The 21,542-nt window shown below is 30.1% G+C and overlaps 1 protein-coding gene across 1 annotated transcript in view; it reads right to left on the bottom strand.

Moving 5' to 3' along the window:
• LOC143228316 (uncharacterized) overlaps positions 1 to 21,285 on the bottom strand; it is a 29,959-nt gene extending 8,674 nt beyond the window's left edge. Inside the window, exons 1-13 of the mRNA XM_076459587.1 lie at positions 21,238 to 21,285; positions 20,492 to 20,636; positions 19,440 to 19,540; positions 18,831 to 18,851; positions 16,009 to 16,070; positions 11,550 to 11,707; positions 10,704 to 10,818; positions 8,496 to 8,583; positions 7,144 to 7,264; positions 5,368 to 5,444; positions 4,625 to 4,807; positions 3,899 to 4,056; positions 2,239 to 2,380 (exon numbers count right to left, since the gene is read on the bottom strand). Of these exons, the coding sequence (XP_076315702.1) occupies positions 2,239 to 2,380; positions 3,899 to 4,056; positions 4,625 to 4,807; positions 5,368 to 5,444; positions 7,144 to 7,264; positions 8,496 to 8,583; positions 10,704 to 10,818; positions 11,550 to 11,707; positions 16,009 to 16,070; positions 18,831 to 18,851; positions 19,440 to 19,540; positions 20,492 to 20,636; positions 21,238 to 21,285 (1,419 nt within the window). The remainder of the gene's footprint in view (positions 1 to 2,238; positions 2,381 to 3,898; positions 4,057 to 4,624; positions 4,808 to 5,367; positions 5,445 to 7,143; positions 7,265 to 8,495; positions 8,584 to 10,703; positions 10,819 to 11,549; positions 11,708 to 16,008; positions 16,071 to 18,830; positions 18,852 to 19,439; positions 19,541 to 20,491; positions 20,637 to 21,237) is intronic.
• Between the last annotated feature and the right edge of the window lie 257 nt (positions 21,286 to 21,542).

Here is a 21,542-nt window from a genome sequence, read left to right as displayed (position 1 = left end):
ATAATTAACTTTTAATACTCTTGTTGGGAAAACTAAATAATAGCTTTTAAAGTAAACAGTATTGTACATTTAATAATAAATCCCTCTTCAAAAAAAATATTCACAATATTTTTATACCATATACAAAGACTTTTTCAGTTATACACAAAGTCTCCTCATGTAATCTGCACAACAGCTGTAGTTCTCTTGCCAATTTCTCTTTACATAAGGCATTTGGTAGAACTTCACCTTGAAATGATCCCTGGTATTTGTCTTGATTTTATGTTCCTTTAGCTCTTCTTTGTGTAATATGTATACTGGCACAGTATATCTTGTACATTTTTCTTCTGCTTGCCAGTCAGTTCTTCACTTTGTATGTCTCATCTCCATGCAGTTATATTAGGTCTAGTAGGCTTAGATCTACTGTAACAAGGTCACTGTCTTCATGTTCTACATCAATGAGAGTTATACCTGCAACATTTATCATTATTTTGATAGTTACATCTGTTATGTCTTCTTCCCTTTCAAATACCTATTTATCAGATTAGCATGGTATATCTTGGTCTTCCCATTCACTTTCACCTTTAGTCCATTCTGCTGAGAACTTTCTGAACTTCAAAAGTTCCTATCCACTGCAGGGTTAATTGGTTGTTGGATGTAGGAGGCAGAACTGAGACCTTCTGTCCAACCTTAAAATATCAACCCTTAGCCTTCTTGATAAAAACAATGTGTCAGCTTTACTTTAATGGGTTTAACTTCAACCTGTAGAACTACTTTGACAGGTATGTCACAGTACTCCTTTTTGGCTTCCTACTTTGTAAGTTCTCACCCCTTTGTCTTGTGATAAAGGTTTTATTGAGCACAGTCCTAAAGTTTCTGCAATGATGGGTCCTTCTTCTGTGCTTTCCACAGCTCCTGTAGACTTACATTCAGAATGTGACTTCTAGAAACTTAAAGAGGCTTGATGTTTTGCTTGCTATTTTTCCCTTGATTTCTTGTGGAGATTGCAGATCCCTCATCAATTTTCCTTCTCTCTATATCCTCCAAATTTCTACAGCCTGGTATACTTCCAATCACCAAGTCATATATTGGTGCCCTCATATGCATGGCTTCAACACCTCTTACATAACACAGAGTAGTCACTTTTATTTTGTTATGGAAAACATTCTCATTGTCCCATAAATTAATATATATAGGTATACTTCGCCTATAATCTGATCACCAGATACTAAACTGGCTCTCACTGCTGCACTACTGTACTCTTTGTCTCTCAGAAATTTAACTTTCTTATATCCAACATAGCCTTTGTCTATTGGCATGTTGTGAGTTATTGGAAGATCTCAGTATTTGTAACATGTTCTGACCATGACTAGCACTGTTTATCCATTTACTAACTTGAGCTGACCATCAGCTGTGCACTGTATAATTGAAAAAATAACATTTCCTTCTCATGGTGGTTTGGTGAGCTGTGTCCATTCTGTTTCTTCTGTCAGTAGCATTTATGGGAACAATCACTCTTTTTTTCATTTCTTCCTAGCACCATCTTTGTAAGTAGCTGGTGTTACTTGTTGGTGATGGATTTGCACTTCTTTTGAATGTGCCCTATCTTATAAGAATTACTACACACACTTGATATATCTAACTTTTTTTAAGTTAATGTAGTTTATTTCTTACAGTGTTATTCCATAAACAGATTTCCACGGTTTTATCTATTCTGCTTATTCAAATAATCTTATTCAATTATGATACATTTTAATTCTGCCTAACAATACATCAAAGTCATAACAACATAATAGAAAATATCATCTAATTATCATATTGTCCTTGTATTAATTTTACTTCAACAAGCTTGACAAGTTAGAAACATTACAAATGTATATTTTTAGTGATTTCTTTTATGGCTCAATTCAAATAGGCAGCATTGTTTCCAGACCATATTTATATGCTCTGAATGATAATTAAATGTGAATTATTTTTTGCACTGGAAAAACGTTTTATATAACTAGAGTAATTAAAAGTCCCCAGTAGCACAGCAGTATGTCTGCAGGCTTATACTGCTAAAAACTGGGTTTCATACTCATGGTAAGCAGAGCACAGAGAGCCCTTTGTGCTAACTAACAAGCAACAGTGCAATTAAAACACGTGACAATTACAACAGAGTTTAGATCTGTACTAATAGATCAATACATAACTTATATAGACACTAATTTCAACACTTTATGTATTCTCTTCAGGTACTGTGTATTTACCAATTATTACCTGACAATTACTTTTGTCTTGCACATTGGATATTTCAGATTCAGGGTCCTCCATATCTAAAGGCTGCTTGGTTGGTCTCAAATATTTTGGAAAAGCTTCAGATATAATAAGTTTCTTTTTCACAGTCTTTCTATTTCTGTGACTAGAATAAATATATATATATATAAACAACTTTTTATATTTCATCATTTTAATATACATATTAAATTTATTTTTACCATAGATGGTTGAGCATCTTTAAATGTACTTCAATATAAAAGGCAGGCCCAAATCTTAACCTTGACATTGTATTCATTTTGTTGATTGTTCTGAATTTTTTCTCAACCTTCTAGAAGGTTGCAGACTTGTATGCAAATTTATATCTGAAGAGTCTGGTAAAATATAAACAATGCAACCTTACTTACATCTACTTGTTGATAGATTTTGGTCTTCTAAAGAAATTTCATTTTATGCTCTGTCAGTTTTGTGTATAGACCATATTTTTTATAGTAGGTATCTGTGACTTGTTGGCAATAATAAACAAACAGTGGTTTTAAAATAATACATTACAACAAGCCAAACATATATATATATATATATAAATGATTGTTACGTTGTTGGTTATCACAGTTGTATCCAGAGCTTTAAATAATTGTTTCTTCATATCATCAAAGTCCACAGAAGCTGGTTTAGTTATTTTGGAACAAAATTTGACAAGATGAATTACTATTTCTCCTCTCTTATTACAATAGCCTGTAGTACTCTCACTTAAAAATCACTACTATAACAATTTGTTATCACAGTTGTATCCAGAGCTTTAAATAAATGCCTCCTTTTTGTCAAAGTCTATATAGTTAGGTTTAATTACTTAAGAACATAACTGAGAAGACAGATTATTCTTCTATACTCTGTTATTACAATACAATCTTTGATAATTTCATTTTAAAAAATACCACATTATACTCTACCTAAACTCTCAATCACACACTCTAGAGCTATCTATCAAACTAAATTTTTCGTGCATATTTATATCCCAACAGAAATCTAGAATGTTCCACACACTATGATATATATAGTGATGCAATAATACACAGTTAAAACAAGAAAAACACAGAAGGTTCTACCAACATGAAGCAGAAGTATAACAATCATCAATTCATAACTATTGAGCAACACAAGGCATGATTTGTAAACAGTTACATACAAAAATCTGCAATATACTTTCACTTCTAAAAATAGCTAAATACAACACTCATGTTATAGAAATTAAATCTAAATCATAACACATTAAACTTAAATTGAAACAGTTGTGTACACCTAACATGTTCCTATCTCATATGTGAACCGGATTTTGCATTTTTATTTTATAATGAACACTTATTCTTCCAAATAAAATATTTATCTGAAGCTGCACTTGTCTGATTGAATCCATTCTCATATATTTCACCATTTAAACATTAAAATCTGGAAGTATGATAAGAAGTGACTATGTTATTACAACAAATTCAATTTGTTTTGTCTAATAGCTTCTAATTTCCCAATTTTGTTAACAACAGTATTTTAATATTACCACTGAAATTTTACTCCAATTATAATGTGACAACACACACACACATACTTATACATACAGGTACTGATATAAATATCTTCAACCCTACAAATGAAAATTAGTAACACTCACTGGCGTTTGCTAGAAGCAATATAACCTTCTTTTTCCAGTCTTTTAAGGATACAAGCAACAACGTTTTTATCAATATCCAGTTGCTCCCTTAGATAACCAGCCTCAACATTGGTCAGCTTACTACACAAGACCAAAGTACGCCGCCAGATACATAATGCCTGTAAGATGAGATGTGTTTTTAAATACTGGATTTAATATATTAATATAAAGGTAATATTTCAGTTATACACACTACTCCATGCAAGATATGTTATATTCTGTTAGCTTACAACTATTATAAGCCAGCTCTATAAATGTTTCTTATTATTTGTACTAAAAGTTTTAGTTTAAGAAACTAAATGAAACGTAGGTAACTCAAATTTGCTTCATTCATCAAAGAAACAACTGTTACATTACGTAATTATGAAATACACAAAAAACAATATTTCCTTCAAAAATTATTCAACACAAATTCCATTTCAATTTTATAATTTAGTCATCAGTAATTTAGCCAAAAACAGAATTATTAATTAACCTAAATAAATGATTAAGTTACATATGATGCTAAATCTACTGATATTTCAAATGACTTTAATAATTTCATGAACACAGTCGTCAATAATGTTAAATGTTTTATTTCCCGTTTTGTAGTTGTGTTTTTAATTTTATCTACATCATAATAGGGATAATATTTTCTAGTTCTCTTGTCTGTCACATTTATTACAATGATATAATAAGCTCTTCAACCTGTTTCTCAACCACAGGCAGACTCGACAGGTAATAGTCAGTTAACTGGTGTCTTTCCTTCTTCTCACTTGCACATTCTTCACATACATGCCAAGATGGTATCTCTTCCTTTTTCATTATTCCATAGCACATTCCGTGCTGCAAGGAATTACATTCTGCACAAGTAAGCATTATAGGATCAACCTGGAATGAGCATGCTTGAATTAGTTTTACTGAGCAATTACAAGTGAAGAATGTTCCTTGTGTTTTCAGACCCATTGCAATGTTCAAACACATTATTTACTTTGTTTTTCCAGGTTTACAATAGTTACCTAAATTGATGTGCCAAAATAATAATTACAGATAATAAGTGTTTAATACAAACAATCAAAGATTTATCTTCTCAAATCTGTTTCATTCCATGATAGTCAATTTCCACAGATAAAGAGACAATGGCATTTCAGAAAATAATAATTTGCAGAATACAGTTTTAATAGTCATCATCATTATAAAGTTGGTAAGTTGAGTTCTAGTATGTTTTTATCATAAGCTACATGCAGACACAGTGAAAAGAAACAACAATTTATAACTGAACAAAAGCTTCATATGGACTACACTAAAGTTAGACCTAAATACAATTTACTTTTAATGATAAGGTATATATGTAGATAATATGTTGACAAACGACAATAAGCATAATGAAGTGATAAAGATATAGTAACTTTAGCCTAGCTTTTTTGTATAAAGTTATGCACGAATCCTACCTTTTGTAAACAGCAGGAGCAACTTATTAACTGTTCTTTAGTGTTCATAATACTGCACATGGCATCCTGACTTTCTTCTTCATTTAAAGATACAAGAAATACAGTTTTTAGAAAACGAAATATCAAGCAATGTGTGTGACAGTGAAGGTACAAAAATTTATGAAAAATTAAAGACGAATACAATTCAAATCGAAATTTGTTACATATTTTTGTACATTTATAAATTTGGTACCTAAAGTGTTTACATATATGCCTATCCTGCTACATATGATTTTGTATGTGTGTTTTCTTATAGCAAAGCCACATAGGGCTATCTGCTGAGCCCACCGAGGGGAATCAAACCCCTGATTTTAGCTTTGTAAATCCATAGACATACTGCTGTACTAGCGGAAGGTGGTGATTTTGTAAACAAGTCTAATTCCAGGATCAGTTTTCAGTTACTAGTGATGTCATAACATAACATATAATTTACTAATTATTTAATCTAGCTAAAAGTATAACATGATTTTTTCCACTTTTTACATAACTCAAGCAACATGAATTAAATGCTTGTAAGTTTTCTATAATCTATATAATTATATTCTAGCACCACCTCTTGTCTGTTATATGTCCATGTAACTAGTTTTCAAGGTGTGAATGGATTTTCACCAGAAGTGATATGAAGGTTCATTAGGTCCATGTGGAGATATATGCAAATTTTCAGTTTTGTATTTTGCAGTTTTTATGAGAATATTTGCACTTTTTTTAACCACTACCTCACCTCCTGCAGATGGATCTTAACAAAATTTTGTATGGAAGTTCATTGGGTCCATGAGAAGATACATATAAATTTGTGGCATACAATTTGTATTTTGCAGTTCTAATTGGTGTTTTTTGCATTTTTTAAAACTACATATAAGGAAAACAGATTTTCATATCCTACGATAGCTTTTCATTAATCACAATTTTACGTAACATCCTAACAAAAGATGGGTTTTACAGCTAGTAATGAATACAATAAATATATGTTAACTTAAAGATTTGCATGTGTAACACTTCTGGAAAATGCTTTATTTTCTTTGTTTTCAAAAATAAATTCCTTTTTATTGTTTTTTTTTCTCTGAAATTGAATTATCTCAGTTCATTAATTCACACTTCTAACAGCAAAAGTTCAATTCTTTTTATATGAACCTTACTTTTGACAAGCATGTTATTCATTCTGACTACAAAAAAATTATGGTTTGCAAAGCATATCATGAGTTTAAACTAACAATATTTGTTTAGGTAGTCCAACAATTAATTTAATTACAATAACATTTACAATATGTTAGAAAGTAAACGCAAAAACTATTAACAAAAATATTAAACAATAGACTTTCTGTCTTCAATGAATTAATTACTTTTTAACAATTATTCTTTCCATAAAATATTTTTAATGGACACAAAGTTAAAAATACTCTTATTTTGTCAAATACAATTACCTGTCTTCATGTAGAGAGCATTCATAGATATAGATATTTAACACACTTCTTAACATAATAGCATGTTAATTCAATGAATCAGTATTTTGCAATTTTTTACACTGATTTTACTTAATTGTATATAAACTATTTGTAGCTATTATTTAACAATTTGAAACACATTAAAATATTTTTCATTCTTTTCATAAGAGGAACTGTTTACTTGTCTGCTAATAATCTTCATTAAATTATTGTCAGTAAATCTTACAATGAAAGATAAAAGTAATAATTTTAATAATAAGTGTGATGAATTTTATTTATTCTGTTAACTTCTTACCTGGTTTTGTTGGACTCTTAAATGGTACAGTATTACACTGTGGTATATCTTCTTGTGGCTTTCCACCTTCTTGTAAACTAGTAATAGCTGAAGAATCTTCTAATGCACCAGTGGTACCCAACTGATGATATATTATTTGATAATATTAGCAAACAAAAAAGACCCAATGGAAAACATTATTACTAAGAACAATACTGAAATGTTTATACGCAAATTATCATTGTTGATGACAGAATTAGCTGAAATTTACACTTACTGAAATAATGACTTGACTGATAAGTAAACAATTAAGATGTGAAAATTTTTCTTGAGTAAGCTAAGTTTTGCTTTGGAACATAACTATTGTAGCACAAGGTACATGAAAAGTTGTTGTAATTATAATAATTCTAGACATGCAAAATGGTTAATGGAGTAAAACTACTTTCTGAGATGAAATTTCATGTATGTGCAGAATCTTAAACTTTCATACAAAGATATATGATGCACTAAGTTACTTTTATTATAATAAGTCATTCAGAAATGTCTAAAAATGAAATGACTAAAGCATCACCCAGCTACAAAATATACTAACTAACTAATTTATAAATAATAATAAATAAATGACCTTTACATAGCATATTGGTTATAAAAGACAAATGATTTGATAATCCAAATTCAAAGTCATTGAATAAATTAATTGTTTTTCATTAAAAAAATTAACTTAAAGAATATAGAATATTTAAAATATTATTTGTCTTCATAAATCATATCTACTTAGTTATAACACCACTCAATTAGTACTATTACAGAAGCCCTTATTAGTTCAGTAAGAATCACATCAAACATGTTATAATGATATTAAAGAAATCATAACTTATCTGAAAAATCAAACAGTTATCTTTATAGTCTACATTTTTACCTCATAATGTATTACACCATAATTAGATAAATAAATTGTTTAAATTGCTTTCAGAATTAGCTCTATTCCACTCTATATAAAGCAAGTACCAAGTGTTTATAAAATTTCTATTTTATAAAATCTATATGATTTCTTATTTGCAAGTAAATATTTGTATTCTACATCTGTGTTATATTTTATTTTTATATTATAAATTCATTTTGCTAAGTTTACAAAATATTAAAATTATGAATAAAGTAAAGCAGTAAATGAATTGTCATACCCATAGTCAATGCAGTTTTTCTTCTGACTATTCTTAAATGAATTATTTACAAAATAATTTACCTACTTCATTAACGTTTATATAAAATATGTACAATTTTATTTTACCTTAATGCTACTACGTTTTAAACACTATTAATTAAGCAATACTTAGTAAAGTCCCAGATTCATAGTCAGGTTTTTCAATGCTCACATTGCAAGCTTGCAATATTTCCTTTTCTACAGTATGGCTTTCTGGTTCTTCAAACTTTTTTCTGTCTGTTTTAATTCGTAGTTCCAATCTGACAAAAAAAATGCATACAATAAAAATTACTCTTAAGCATGCTTGTAACAGACTTAGGTGTAGGATGCCATCAGCGCTGATACTTTCAAATGAAATCTAGTGAAATAAAGTTGGTTTCAAATGCTGTATAGTCAAATCTAAAATTTAAACCACAAATATCTCAATTTAATTTGTAACTACAAGATCAATATGAAAAAATAACTTTTAAGATATGCTAGATGAACAGCTCAGTTACTTGGAGACACTGATCAGATGTAGAAAATTTTAAAAATAATTTAACAAATTGGATAAATAAATGACAAGTGGATTCTAATTATAATATATGCAAGATGGATGGGAATAACCTTAACAGTGAAAGGAAGGGATCTTTGGTTGATAATGGTCTGTAAAGCCATCCAAGCTGTGTGTTGTTACTAGTAGTAGGGCAAATAGGATTTTAGGTTGTGTCTACAGAAATATTAAATACAAGTTTAAAGACGTTACAATTTCATTGTATAAGTCACTCGTTAGGCCACATTTAAAGTACTGTGTTCAATCTTGGATTCCTTGTCTTAAGAAGGACCTTGAACTGTTGAAAAGGGTTCAGAGTAGAATGGTGCCATGGATGGAGGGATTATTATATTTAAAGTATTGTGTTCAATCTTGGATTCCTTGTCTTAAGAAGGACCTTGAACTGTTGAAAAGGTTTCAGAGTAGAATGGTGCCATGGGTGGAGGGATTATTATATGAGGAGAGATTAAGATTTCTGAAATTTTTAGAGGGGATCTCACTGAGGTATTTAAGATTGTAAAGAGAACTGATAATGTCGATGTATCATCTCTTTTCATGCTTCATGGCAAAAACAACAGAAGCAGTTGACCCAAACATAAATGTTTCCAAAGTAAGAATCATCTTCAGTTAAGAGAGTTTTATTTTTTTAATAAGATAGTTGGCCTCTGGAATGGGTTGCCCTTCGACATTGTTGAGGCAGTAAATTTAAGTGAGTTTATGAGAAAGCTTGATAACTATATGAATGATAAGAGCTGGATCTTAAAATTGTAATTGAATTTATTTTTGTAATTTTATTTCTTTGATTGTTTAAATTTAGTTTATAGGATGGAACAGCCAAAATGGACAAGTATAGGCCCCTTGTTGTTCCTAAATATTGTTATGTTATATTAGGTCAAAACTACTTAATTACTTAAGTATAGAGAGATCTACATCAGTGTTAAAACTGTTACTGCAAGCATCATGAAAGAGACTGAAGTTTATTGTCTAATTGTTTTACAATACATATTACTGCCATCAATGTTATTGCTATTTCATGATCATACTTCTTGTAAATTTGATAAATTATTTAAGTTTAATTAAGGAAAGTTCAACACTTATTTTCTTTCTTTTAATTGGAATTTAGTTCTGGTGTATAGTAGAATTTCAACAGCATATATTCCATGATTAATTACACTGACCACACTCTTTTATAATTGCAAGCTTTCCAGACTCAATTATCTATAGAAGTAACCCAATTAGATGAAAATATATATAACAGTCTATTCGTAACACAAATGTGAAAAAAAGAATAATTCTGGTTATGTACAGTATGATATTAAATATTTAGATATATATTTCTAAGCATGACTTGTTTTCCTTTTACATGACTATGGCCATTCATCTGACACTGTATGCTTTGCTTGGCATCCTATCATTCAGTAGAAAATTGTTCATTAACACGGCCTTCAATACGTACTTCTGGGTGTTTATAACAACCCAAGATAATATGAAATTTCCATCTACTGCATGTTATATTTAAAACTTTAGAGATTGTAGCTGTAATTTTGTGTAAAAGTAGATAAAGGATGGCACATATGTAACATTACGTTCACGTTTTCATGTGTAAATAAATAAATTTAACATTTTATATATATTTAGAACTTTGTTAATCACTTTTACATGTGTAATTTTACCCTTGTTTGAACTTTCTACTTCATTAAAATATTCTTAATGTGTCCATACCAAACATAATCGTAACAAGAATGAACAATCACTCATATATTTAATACAATGCAATATAATTCAACATTTAAAACTAAAATGTTGAAAGTTATAATAAAACATATCTTACAACTTTAAGTTACTTACGTATGAAATGGTGTTGTAACATCTCCAACTTTCACACAAATGGGCACACTCTTAAAGAAAAAACAGTCTGTATTACAATCCATAAATCCAGGAGGTTGATAATCTGGTGGAGTAACTGAAGTAAAAAAAACAAAACATCACACACACACACATATTATCACTGAGTATGTTTAGATCTACTGGTCTAGAATTCAGCAATTAAAAAATTGAGGTGCTAAAAAGGCAAGATAGAAATATTTTGCAGTTAGAAACAAAAATATTAATAAACACGGTAAATATAAAAAATGTTTGCAGAAATTTTGAATTTCCATACAGTTTTTATTCATTAACCAATACTGTATCAACAGGTTAATATGACTGTTACATATTTTATAACAGTTGAAATCCTACAAAATAGTTTGTATATTATTATTCTGAATAACATAAAAAATTGATGATATAATTAGCATTGTGTCCTTAACAAAACAGACATAACAGCGAATATTTCAATCACTGGTAAATAGTTGAAATAATAAAAAATAGTAACAATCAAGTACTCTAATTTCGATTAGTTAATTATTTTCATGGCAGATATTTAATCACAATTTTGATTAATTGTCTGTTGAAAAAATGAAGAACAGTAATTATCAGAAAGTCCAAATTTGATTAGCAAACTATTTTTATGGTAATCGATTTAACTGCAGTTTTGAGTTACCAACTGTCAGAATAATTAAAACAGTAATAATTAGAAGCATAAATTTCAATTAATCACTTTGTTTAAATGACTTTAATTAGATAATAGATTACATGATTAAATCAAATCACAGAGATGTAAACATGATCATTTCTTATGACATATTTACATACTGTCATCATAGTAAAGTATTTTCATAGTCAGATATGCACTATCTGGAAGAGGATCAAGTCCCTGAGTCAAGATCACAATAGTCCGTAGTAAAGAAAGTGTTGCCTTGCGTGTTAATTTTGAACTATTTGAAGATAATGTTGCTATTTCTTCACCATTGCTGGAAAAACAAAATCCAAATATATTCCAAATATATTCCATGTACACAACTTTAATTTTAAAATTCTAATGGATCATTTCATTTCTTTCACACACACAAACAGAGGTTATGACACTAAGTTTGAGAATCTATATATTTTAATGTTTTTATTACTCAGTGGCTAAGATTCTTTAAATTCTGAGAACGAAAAGTTTATTAATATATTTTGATCTTAAAAACGATACACAAACTGATGGAAATTATGAACTGTACTGTACATATTTTATTGTTCATATTTCACAATAAATTTTTCCACTATGGAAAACTTGCCAATTAGACATAAGGCATCCTTAAAATCAATTACGCATCTAGCCAACCACGATATTCATTGTTGGTTTATGTATATATGTTTGTGTGAATCAAAATTTTGGATTTCAAAAACAGGGGAAACTCATAGTAAGAAAGGAATAATTTTTCGATTAACTTTTTGTTAACAGTTATAAGACTCCTTAAAGTCATTTCTTTCTCAATTCTAGACACAGTGTTAAAAGCTACATGAGTAAGTTTGCACAGTATATTTGATTAACATTAATAGAATTTACACAGTTATGACATTAAGGCTAGACACATGTTTGATAGCTGTTACATTTCTGAACATAATGCATATCTTTTACAGTTTTCCAGGAGCATCTTTTAATTTGATTTGCTTTAGTTAGTCAGATTTATAAAATCTCTATCAGTTATCCTTTGTTGTATAAAAAATTAGTTGAAAATCAATATTTTTTTGGTTTCTTTAATAACATGTTCAATGAATGTTTCAAATAACAGTGCCACTCTACACCTCTTGCAGTACCTGTTTTTATGGTAACTGTAATTCTAACATACACAGTATAACAGCTTAGCTACACTTTAAAGTATTAGATAAATGTATTATATACATATACAGGGGTGAAATTTTGTCGGTATGCCAGAATCCGGGTGAGCCAAACATTTTAGTGTAGCTAAATGCTTAATTACAAACAAACAAACAAACCTGTACTGATACCAGAACTTATTTCTTAAGGAGGTACTACTAGTGGGACTTATTTGAGATGTGCTTTGTCATTTTTTATGTTTACATGTAGATTTTTTTCTGTTTCCACTTTACCCAGTTGAGTACCTCAATTTTTTTATGAGAATTAGTTTCACAGACAAACACAAAGTATACAAAGGTTAGTAAACCTTTTCCTACAAAAATATAAACCTTTGATATAAAAATGTTATTAAAAAAAGCAGAAATACTTATTGACATGCTAACACTGAGGTTAAGTAGGATTCAAACGTGGAATATTATAATTATAAGGCAAATTTGTTTGAAGTTGAGTTCAAAGACACATAATGGGTTATCTGTGCTCTGCCCACCACAGCTATAGAAACCTAGTTTCTAGCGTTGTAAGTTCGCAGACGTAGTGCTGTACCACTGTGTGTGTGTGGCGTTAAAACTTACGTATTGTAACATAAGAAGATACAACATTTTAATACGTCAAGCGTCGTCTTTATTCCAGTCTTTTAGTTTTGACACAGTATGCCCTCTACTTACAAGTTTATTTATTTCAATTGTTCAAAATAATATGTTGCATAAGCCTCGATCATTGTTCACAAGAAACGAACACAAACATGCTTAAATGATTAAGTTTAGCCCTCTCTTCATGGTGTCTGGTTGAAACGCTTTAGTTCTGGTAAAACTTAACAATGTGGGTTAGAGTGATCATTAATTATTTAAACAAAGTTTGTGAACGATTTCGAATTAACAGTCCAAAACTAGTTTTAAAACTACTTATCTAAACCATTTTTCTTCTCTACAAATTATATGCTTTTTCATTTTTGTAATTTAATTAATACAAATATGCTTATATCATGTATTTTATTACTGCACAAACACCATTGCGTACGTCTTCGCTCTCTCCAACCACACGTGATTTCTGCAAGCGTATGTATGTATTTTGTTATAGCAAAGCCAGAACGAATTGTTTGCTATGTCCACCGAGGAGAATCGAACCCCTGATTTTAGCGTTGTAAATCCAACGACTTATCGCTGTTTCTCCTGGGGGACGATTTATACAAGTTGAAGTTAAAACAACTTATCCGAAAGTACTTGATTATTCAAACACGTATAGTTTAATAACATTTAATTTTAGATTATTTAGTAAAAATAAGCGAGATTCAATCATCGTACCAATAACAAGTTACCTTCTTCTTTAATGTATCGTGTATCCACAGATAATAACTACGCACTTTTTACATCAGCCAAAATTTCTCCATTGTGACTTCATGAGAGGTAATAGTATAAACATTGAGCTGTTTTTTCTAACTGTTCTATAGTTGTAAGAAAATCAGCCTATTCGAGTGTAACACATCTTTTCTCTCATATTTGAGTTGGGTTTGTTTATGGACCAATCCAACTTACATCCTTTAAACCCAGTGATAATTCTAACAATTGTGTTTCGATAACTGCGGTTGGCAGGTACACAGGGTGATGAGGTCTTGGTTACTTTAGATACACTTATTTAAATAAATTCGTTGTTACAAGTGTTACTATAACTACACGTAAACCAGACTTGTCTCTATGTAATTAAGTGGATTTGATGTTTTGTCGACAGGCGATATAATCACCTGGCATTAAATTGTTATCTCGTTGACAGGTAGAAAATAAAAGAAAAGGAAATTCGAAATTGCACTAGCTAGTTGTTCAAAACCAGGAAGTTTCAGATCACGGTAGTGTGTCGTACAGTGAAAACAATCAACAGGACACGATGTGTATTATTAACTGGAGTTATAGCTTGGCGATTTCTCACTTTATGTAGCTCGGACTGTTGTAAAATTTTTATCAATGTTATAAGTGTGGCTACCAGTTTTTATTTCATTCCTTTATCTAAGTTGCACACTCAATCCTGTTTTCACATCTAAGGTGTTTTTGATTAGTCGGATATTGCTTGAAACTTGATTACAGCTAAAAAGTCTTGTGTGTTATAATCAATAACCAGATATTTGGTAAGCATTGTGTTGTTATGCATATTTTCGATATTTACGAGTTCTAAATAACTGAAAAGCTTGTGATAATTTACATAGCCATTTTTTCCTAATTTTCTGAGCTCGGTATGGTTAAGTGGTTATGAACGCTCGACTCGTAATCTGAGGATTGCAGATTCGAATCCTCGTCACATCAAAATGCTCCCCTTTCATCCGTGGTGGATTTATAACGTAATGGTCAATCCCGCTACTCGTTGGTAAAAGAGTAGCCGAAGAGTTACTGGTGGGTGGTGATGACTAGACTAGCTGCCTTCCTTCTAGTTTTACACTGCTAAATTAGGGACGTCTAGCACAGATAGTCCTTGTGTAGCTTTGCACGAAATTCAAAACAGGCAAACCTAATCTTTTATTTCAATGTTATACCTTTCAGTCAGAAATTTGAAATTTAGTGGTGCCGTTTGTAAAAGTCGTGGCCAACCATTTTCGAATTGTAAGCATGTTACGTTCAACATGTGTAAATCTTAAGAAATATTCTATTTTGAAAAAAATTCTGATCTCTGTGTTTCGGTTATTATTACTTTCGAATAAAAGATTCGGAACAATTAATGATTACGTATCATCGTCCTGAAATGTTTTCAATAGTCAATTGATAAATACACACTACAATCGTATATTATCAGTTATCGTATAAAGATTTTGTAAAGCTTGGGTGCCGAAATTGTTTCAAATAAATGTAAGATTTTCTTATCATGCTTCCATGATAAAAACGAAACGCTCTACCCCAACAACGTTGCGTGTCAAACTGTAAGATATGCGCTGAAAATATTAATAATTTTTGCCTTCGCCCGCATTCAGTTATGATACAAAATTATATCCAGACAGGTAAATTATGTCATTGGCTTCTGGAAGTTTATACGTAAAACAAAACCAGTGATACAAAATGTGTGATCGCTTATCGTACACAATATATACATTTTACAAAATTTTAATATTAAATTACGACTTGTCCATTTTATCTAACAATATATAAGTGACACAACGGCATATTTACAGGTATTGTATTTTTTTACAGCAAGGCCACATCGGGCTATCTGCTGTGTCCACCGAGAAGAATTGAACCTCTGCTTTTAGCGTTGTAAATCCGAAGTTTTACCGCTGTCTCAGCGGGGGATGGTACATCTATGAACGTACGACGCTATAAACCAGATTTCGATACCTGTGGTGGATAGAGCACGGATAAGCCAATTTGTGTAGCCTTGTGGTTAACTACAAACTAACTAAAAATATAGTAATCAGAATAACTCACTTCATACCATGTCATAGATGTGTCATTTTTACTATAACCAAACTTGAAAGTGTAGGCTTCAATGACATCCTGTAAAATACATAAAAACAGAACTTCCAGGACATGATGTTAAAATTAAGTTAATGTTAGAATTACAGTTGTTTTCTTATTTAATTAAACAAAAACTGAAGTTGGTTCAAGATACTTAGATCTATTTTTTTTATGGAGACGAAATTCTGAAACACTATAAAGTGAAAATAAAGTTGTTGTTTTGTAAGTATTAATACTTTCTTAATGAAAAGGTTTAAAAGCAGCTAAATATAATACTACATATGTTTTTACGGTTTCTAAAAGAAGATATTCAAGTTTGGTTGTTACTTTTACAATAAATATGTCTGTCTTATGATTGTGTTTAGATACTGTTAACTCCCCAAAAACCATAGAATTAGATAAAAACCACGTTTAAAAGTATATAACACAGTTTAAATATTTACTTACATCAGGCTTTTGGGGATCAGTGTAAACCTGCAATGTAAACTGCTGTTATAATTGGACTTATGGATCATAATTAAATGTAACATTCATTTTAATTCTACAGAAATATGCATTTTTCAAAACAAAGAATATACTGTTCAGCAGTTAGCCAGGGAAGATACAACAGCAGTGTTGTTGGCTATACACAATATTAATTAAAAGTGTAATATGACATTATATTAATAACGACTTAAGGCTACACATAACATATTTCACACAGTTGCATCTTTTTTGTGTTTGTAAAATGTACGAGATCTACAACCCTCTCTTCACTCCTAAGTATTTCCATTACGATATAGAAACTTTATCAGTCATTTTATTTCAGCTGATGGGACATGTTGATAAGTGATGAATGAATTCTTTCATTTTTAATCAAACACACTACCGAAAACGAAATAATTAATATTTTATTTTAATTGGCAAATCTTTGTTCGCTTTCTTTTGAATAATATGAAGACAGTTTCAATAATTGAAAATATTGAAAGTGACCAGACTTATTTCTTTCTTTTTATTTCATTATGGTGAATATATACTAAATACATGTACTATGAAAACAAAAATATATATCATATGATCTTAATAGCATAACCATCCGAGAACTGTCAGTTAGATACAACTCTAGCTATTGCCCAACAAATACAGAATATAAAATAATTGCATTTGTACTCGCAAAATGACAGTACACAAACATTCTGACAAACATAAAAGTAGGTGAACTTTCTAATAGCATATTATATAAGAGTGGTACTGTAGGTATAAATAGATCAACCGTTATACACAAAATTATTAGTTTTACATATTCAAGCATTTAGTTAATTACTGGTATTAAAGTGAAACTATAAAGTAAAAAATAGTTCATAATAATAATATAAAAAGCAAACTATGTAGTATAAAGAATGAGACAGTATTTTTTTTATAATTTGACATTCTTTTCCACACATTTTGGTTTTTTCTCAGGAATCACGTAACAAAACCTAGTGACGTTCTTTAGAACTACCATTTCCTTTTACAATGTCAAAACACTGGTCCAATTTCCCTCTGTTCATCTCTAAATGAATATGAGGGTGGCGGGTTCAAATCCCTGAAATGTTTTAGTGGTGTGTATTTATTTAGGTGAACCGTTTCTTCGTATTTATTGCGGGTTCGAATCCCCGTCGCACAAGACATGCTCGCCCTTTCAGCCGTGGGGGGTTATAATGTTACGGTCAATCCCACTATTCTGTTGGTAAAAGAGTAGCCCAAGAGTTGGCGGTGAGTGGTGATGACTAGCTGCTTTCTCTCTAGTCTTACACTGCTAAATTAGGGACGGCTAGCGCAGATAGCCCTCGAGTAGCTTTGCGCGAAATTCAAAACAAACAATCTCTAAACTGTTTATCTTTCTATGCCCCAAGAGATTCCATAATATCACACAGAATGACTTGTGCATACAAAAATATTTAATACTCTGAAGACCACAAAAGTCACTTACCATTGCTGTTATCTTAATTATAGCACGTAGTTTACAAATAATAATAATAGTATTACACTTAAATTTTGCACTTACATTTACACTTGCGAAATACAAAGCATTATTTGTTATTCTCTATCGAATAGCTCAAATTATAAATAGAGAAACTTTCATAACGTTTCTGTTTTGTTATTTGTTAATAAAACGTTTAAACTAAAACATAATCCACATAATAACTGTGTGTAACACTAATATGTACATAGTTTGCTATGTTTAGATTACAACAATAATTTTAAACTTCTGTGGTACTAGGTGGACTCGCTGTCCCATGAACGAAAGTTATGTAAATTCATGATTAATGAAACGTTATTATAGGAAAAGTTGCTTCTCTTATATGTAATTGTGATAAAATGAAAAAAAAACACCCAAAAAATGTAGAACGCAAAATGTGAAAGCGCAAAATTGCACGAACCTCCTCACTAAACGTAACAAACCTTCGTGCAAAATTTGCTGAAGATTCATCTAGAGGGGGGCGTAGTAGTGGTAAAAACGCAAAATCGCCCCAAAATACCCGAAAATTGAAAATTTGTATGTACCTCCGCATGGACCTAAGGAACTTCCGTATCAGTTTGGGTGAAGGTTTTTCCACATCCTGTGAAGTAGCTATATGGACATACAACAGATAATAGACAGAACTACTATATTAATATTTTAGTTGTTTTTAGTAACACCAGAATGAAAGATAGTTACCCGTAATTATAAGTTCTGTAGATTCTATCATAGGGCCAGACACTAAACTTCCCATTAACAAACGTTTAAAAATAAGTATATAAACTTTAGGTAATATATCTTGTGAAATCGGTACTTACCCCAATCATCAGTCGTCGAAGCTGCAACGTATAAAAATAGTTAATTTTTAATACATCAAAACACAACATAAAAAGTGATATATCACTATTAAAACGTTTTCATTTCATTATAACATTGCTGTGTACACTTCTGTAGAACAAGGTATTTTTACTTTCAAATTTTGAGCACTTGTATATTTGAATGAATCCATAATTAAAATCAAACGATGTATGTTACAAAATACATTCTTGTCCTTAAATGTTGATGGAGCTAGTATCCAAATTAATAATCATAGTGAATCTCACGTGGGTCTTCGAAAACCAAAGATTAATTTTCTTACTTACATAATGAGGTCGCCCTCTTTATATATGTAAATATTTTGATATAGAATCTTCAATAAAGACTACTTTGAGGAAGCAGTTGGTTAAAAAAACTGTAACATTGGAACATTTTTCTCAATTATTTCATCGAAATGTATTCATTGCTCAAGATCTAAGGAACCTTAAATTATTTTTAAGAACGCGTTAATGTTAAATTCATTTTTACTGGATATGTAATTTCTATTTAAGAATATTTTAGTCAAACATAATACGTTATATAACAAAATACATATCAGAATCACTCCTCACATATTTTTTGTCCAAAGCATCAAAACAACCACGAATCCATTTGATGATCTGGTTAGCTCCAGGGCAGTCTTTGCCTTCACTGAGAATCTTCAGCCGCAAGTCTTATATCAATGAGCAAATAACAAGAGAATATTTTATTTATAGCTTATGAATTTTCTTTTCACTAGAGACTGAAATACCTTTATCCTTAATTTTATGTGAATAACGTCTTCAGCTATATTAAAGTTCATTTCAGGTTTCATTATTTTCAATTTTTAATAAGCTAAATCAACTTTGAGTCTATGGTTTGAAAATACAATATAGAATCTACATAAAATGTAATTATAACCTACCAAAAATATGTACAGTCTACCAAATTCAAACTTCGCAGTGGACTCATTTAATTGAATTTTCGAAAATGTAATTTTTTTTAGTTCTGATAAATTTTAATAGACGTGGAAAAATCTCCAATAATGTTAATTTTAGATTCACTGGTTTCCCATAGACTAACTGGATAGAAACCGCAGGATAATATGGGATTTTCCAATAAATGTATTGCGGGGCAGAGGTCTGACTCTCTCAAATTACAACTGACTTTAACAGAAAGAAAAATACTTTGAAGAAATTTCTACACAGTAAAGCTGACTTTATTCAAATGATAAACAGTCAAAGCTGCAGGATGCAGTAAGGCCTTATCACTACTTTATTGTGTAATATATCTATATAGCTACAACTGATTTAATAAAATTAGCTGAAAATTCAAAAAGGGCAATGTTAACTAAGGGGTAGAAAATGCATTATATGCTTACGCACCATGATGTATCCTTTATAATGCACGTATCAATGTATGAAGATAGTAAATTGTTTAAAAATTATTTTCAACTAAGTATTTTTCTCACATTAACTGTGTGACACATATAAATATGCCAAATAAACGACTGAAGATAAGTCTTATCCCATAGATAATAACAGAATATAATCTATCCTTTGATATATATATATTATCCTAAATTAAATAACTGCACTGCTTCTTCAAAAATTACAAGAATGAAATTAGCTGAAAAATAAAATACCTTCTAGTATTCTGTTTCCAAATTCTTTTTCAGGAAGAATTGCTCTAAGATACATGATGTTTGAGACAGAAATTGCAAGCAGTTTCTTTATGAAAAGGTTTGATTGAACTTCAGTTACTTGTTCTTTGGGAAATGTAGCATTCCACTAGAGAAGACATATAGATAGTTTCATATTTGTTAATGATTTTTTATCGGAGATATGTGCTTAAACATTCACTAAAATAAATACATGCACTGTAGTTTTTGATTATATCCATGATAAAACATTTCCATATTAATCAAAATGTTTTTCTTCAATATTGTATTTTCTTTTAATTTGAAGTGTATTTATATTTGATCCAATGTGGTACGCAGAATTAAAACTCAAATTGACTAGATATACGAATCTTATAATTGATAATAACACAAGTCAGGCTAGAAGAGTCGTATTAATACAGAGTGATTAACCTCTGTATAATTCATATGTAGTATCGATAGTGAGTACTGAATAGAAAAATTGCACATCTTAGAATATGAAGTATTCTGAAATAGAGCGACAGTGAAAGTGCACGCATAAACAATATATTTGAATAAATTGTTCAAATTACAATAACATTTAAAAACAATATCAAAAGTTAAAAAATAATAATGACCTTATTTAAAAAAACAGTTTTATCAAAGTCAAATATTATTAATTTTATGTAAAAATTCCAATTTGTTTCAGGAAACTTAGTAAGTGGAATATAATTTTACTGAGAGTTACTTACGCTGGAAGTCTTTTCCTTTGGACGTATCATCTGAGCAGTGAATGCCATTTTTTTCAGAACAAATAGCAGCAACTATTTTTTTTAAGTAGGAAAAGAACAAGAAAATGCAGATATAGCATAGTTTAGCTTTTTATATACATAATTTTAAATAATCTAAATAACAACAGTAAGAATTGAGTTACGTTTATAAATTGGAATTAGATCTACAAATATGTTAAGTAATTCTAAAATAATGATAAAGTTTATGTTGAAGAGTTTTAATTTAAAAAAATGATGAAATTTCTAATTGTACCATAAAGATTCAC

Source organism: Tachypleus tridentatus, chromosome 10 (genome assembly GCF_004210375.1).
Source record: "Tachypleus tridentatus isolate NWPU-2018 chromosome 10, ASM421037v1, whole genome shotgun sequence".
In the NCBI taxonomy this organism is placed as follows: Eukaryota; Metazoa; Arthropoda; class Merostomata; order Xiphosura; family Limulidae; genus Tachypleus; species Tachypleus tridentatus.
This window is presented reverse-complemented; position numbering and strand designations above follow the sequence as displayed.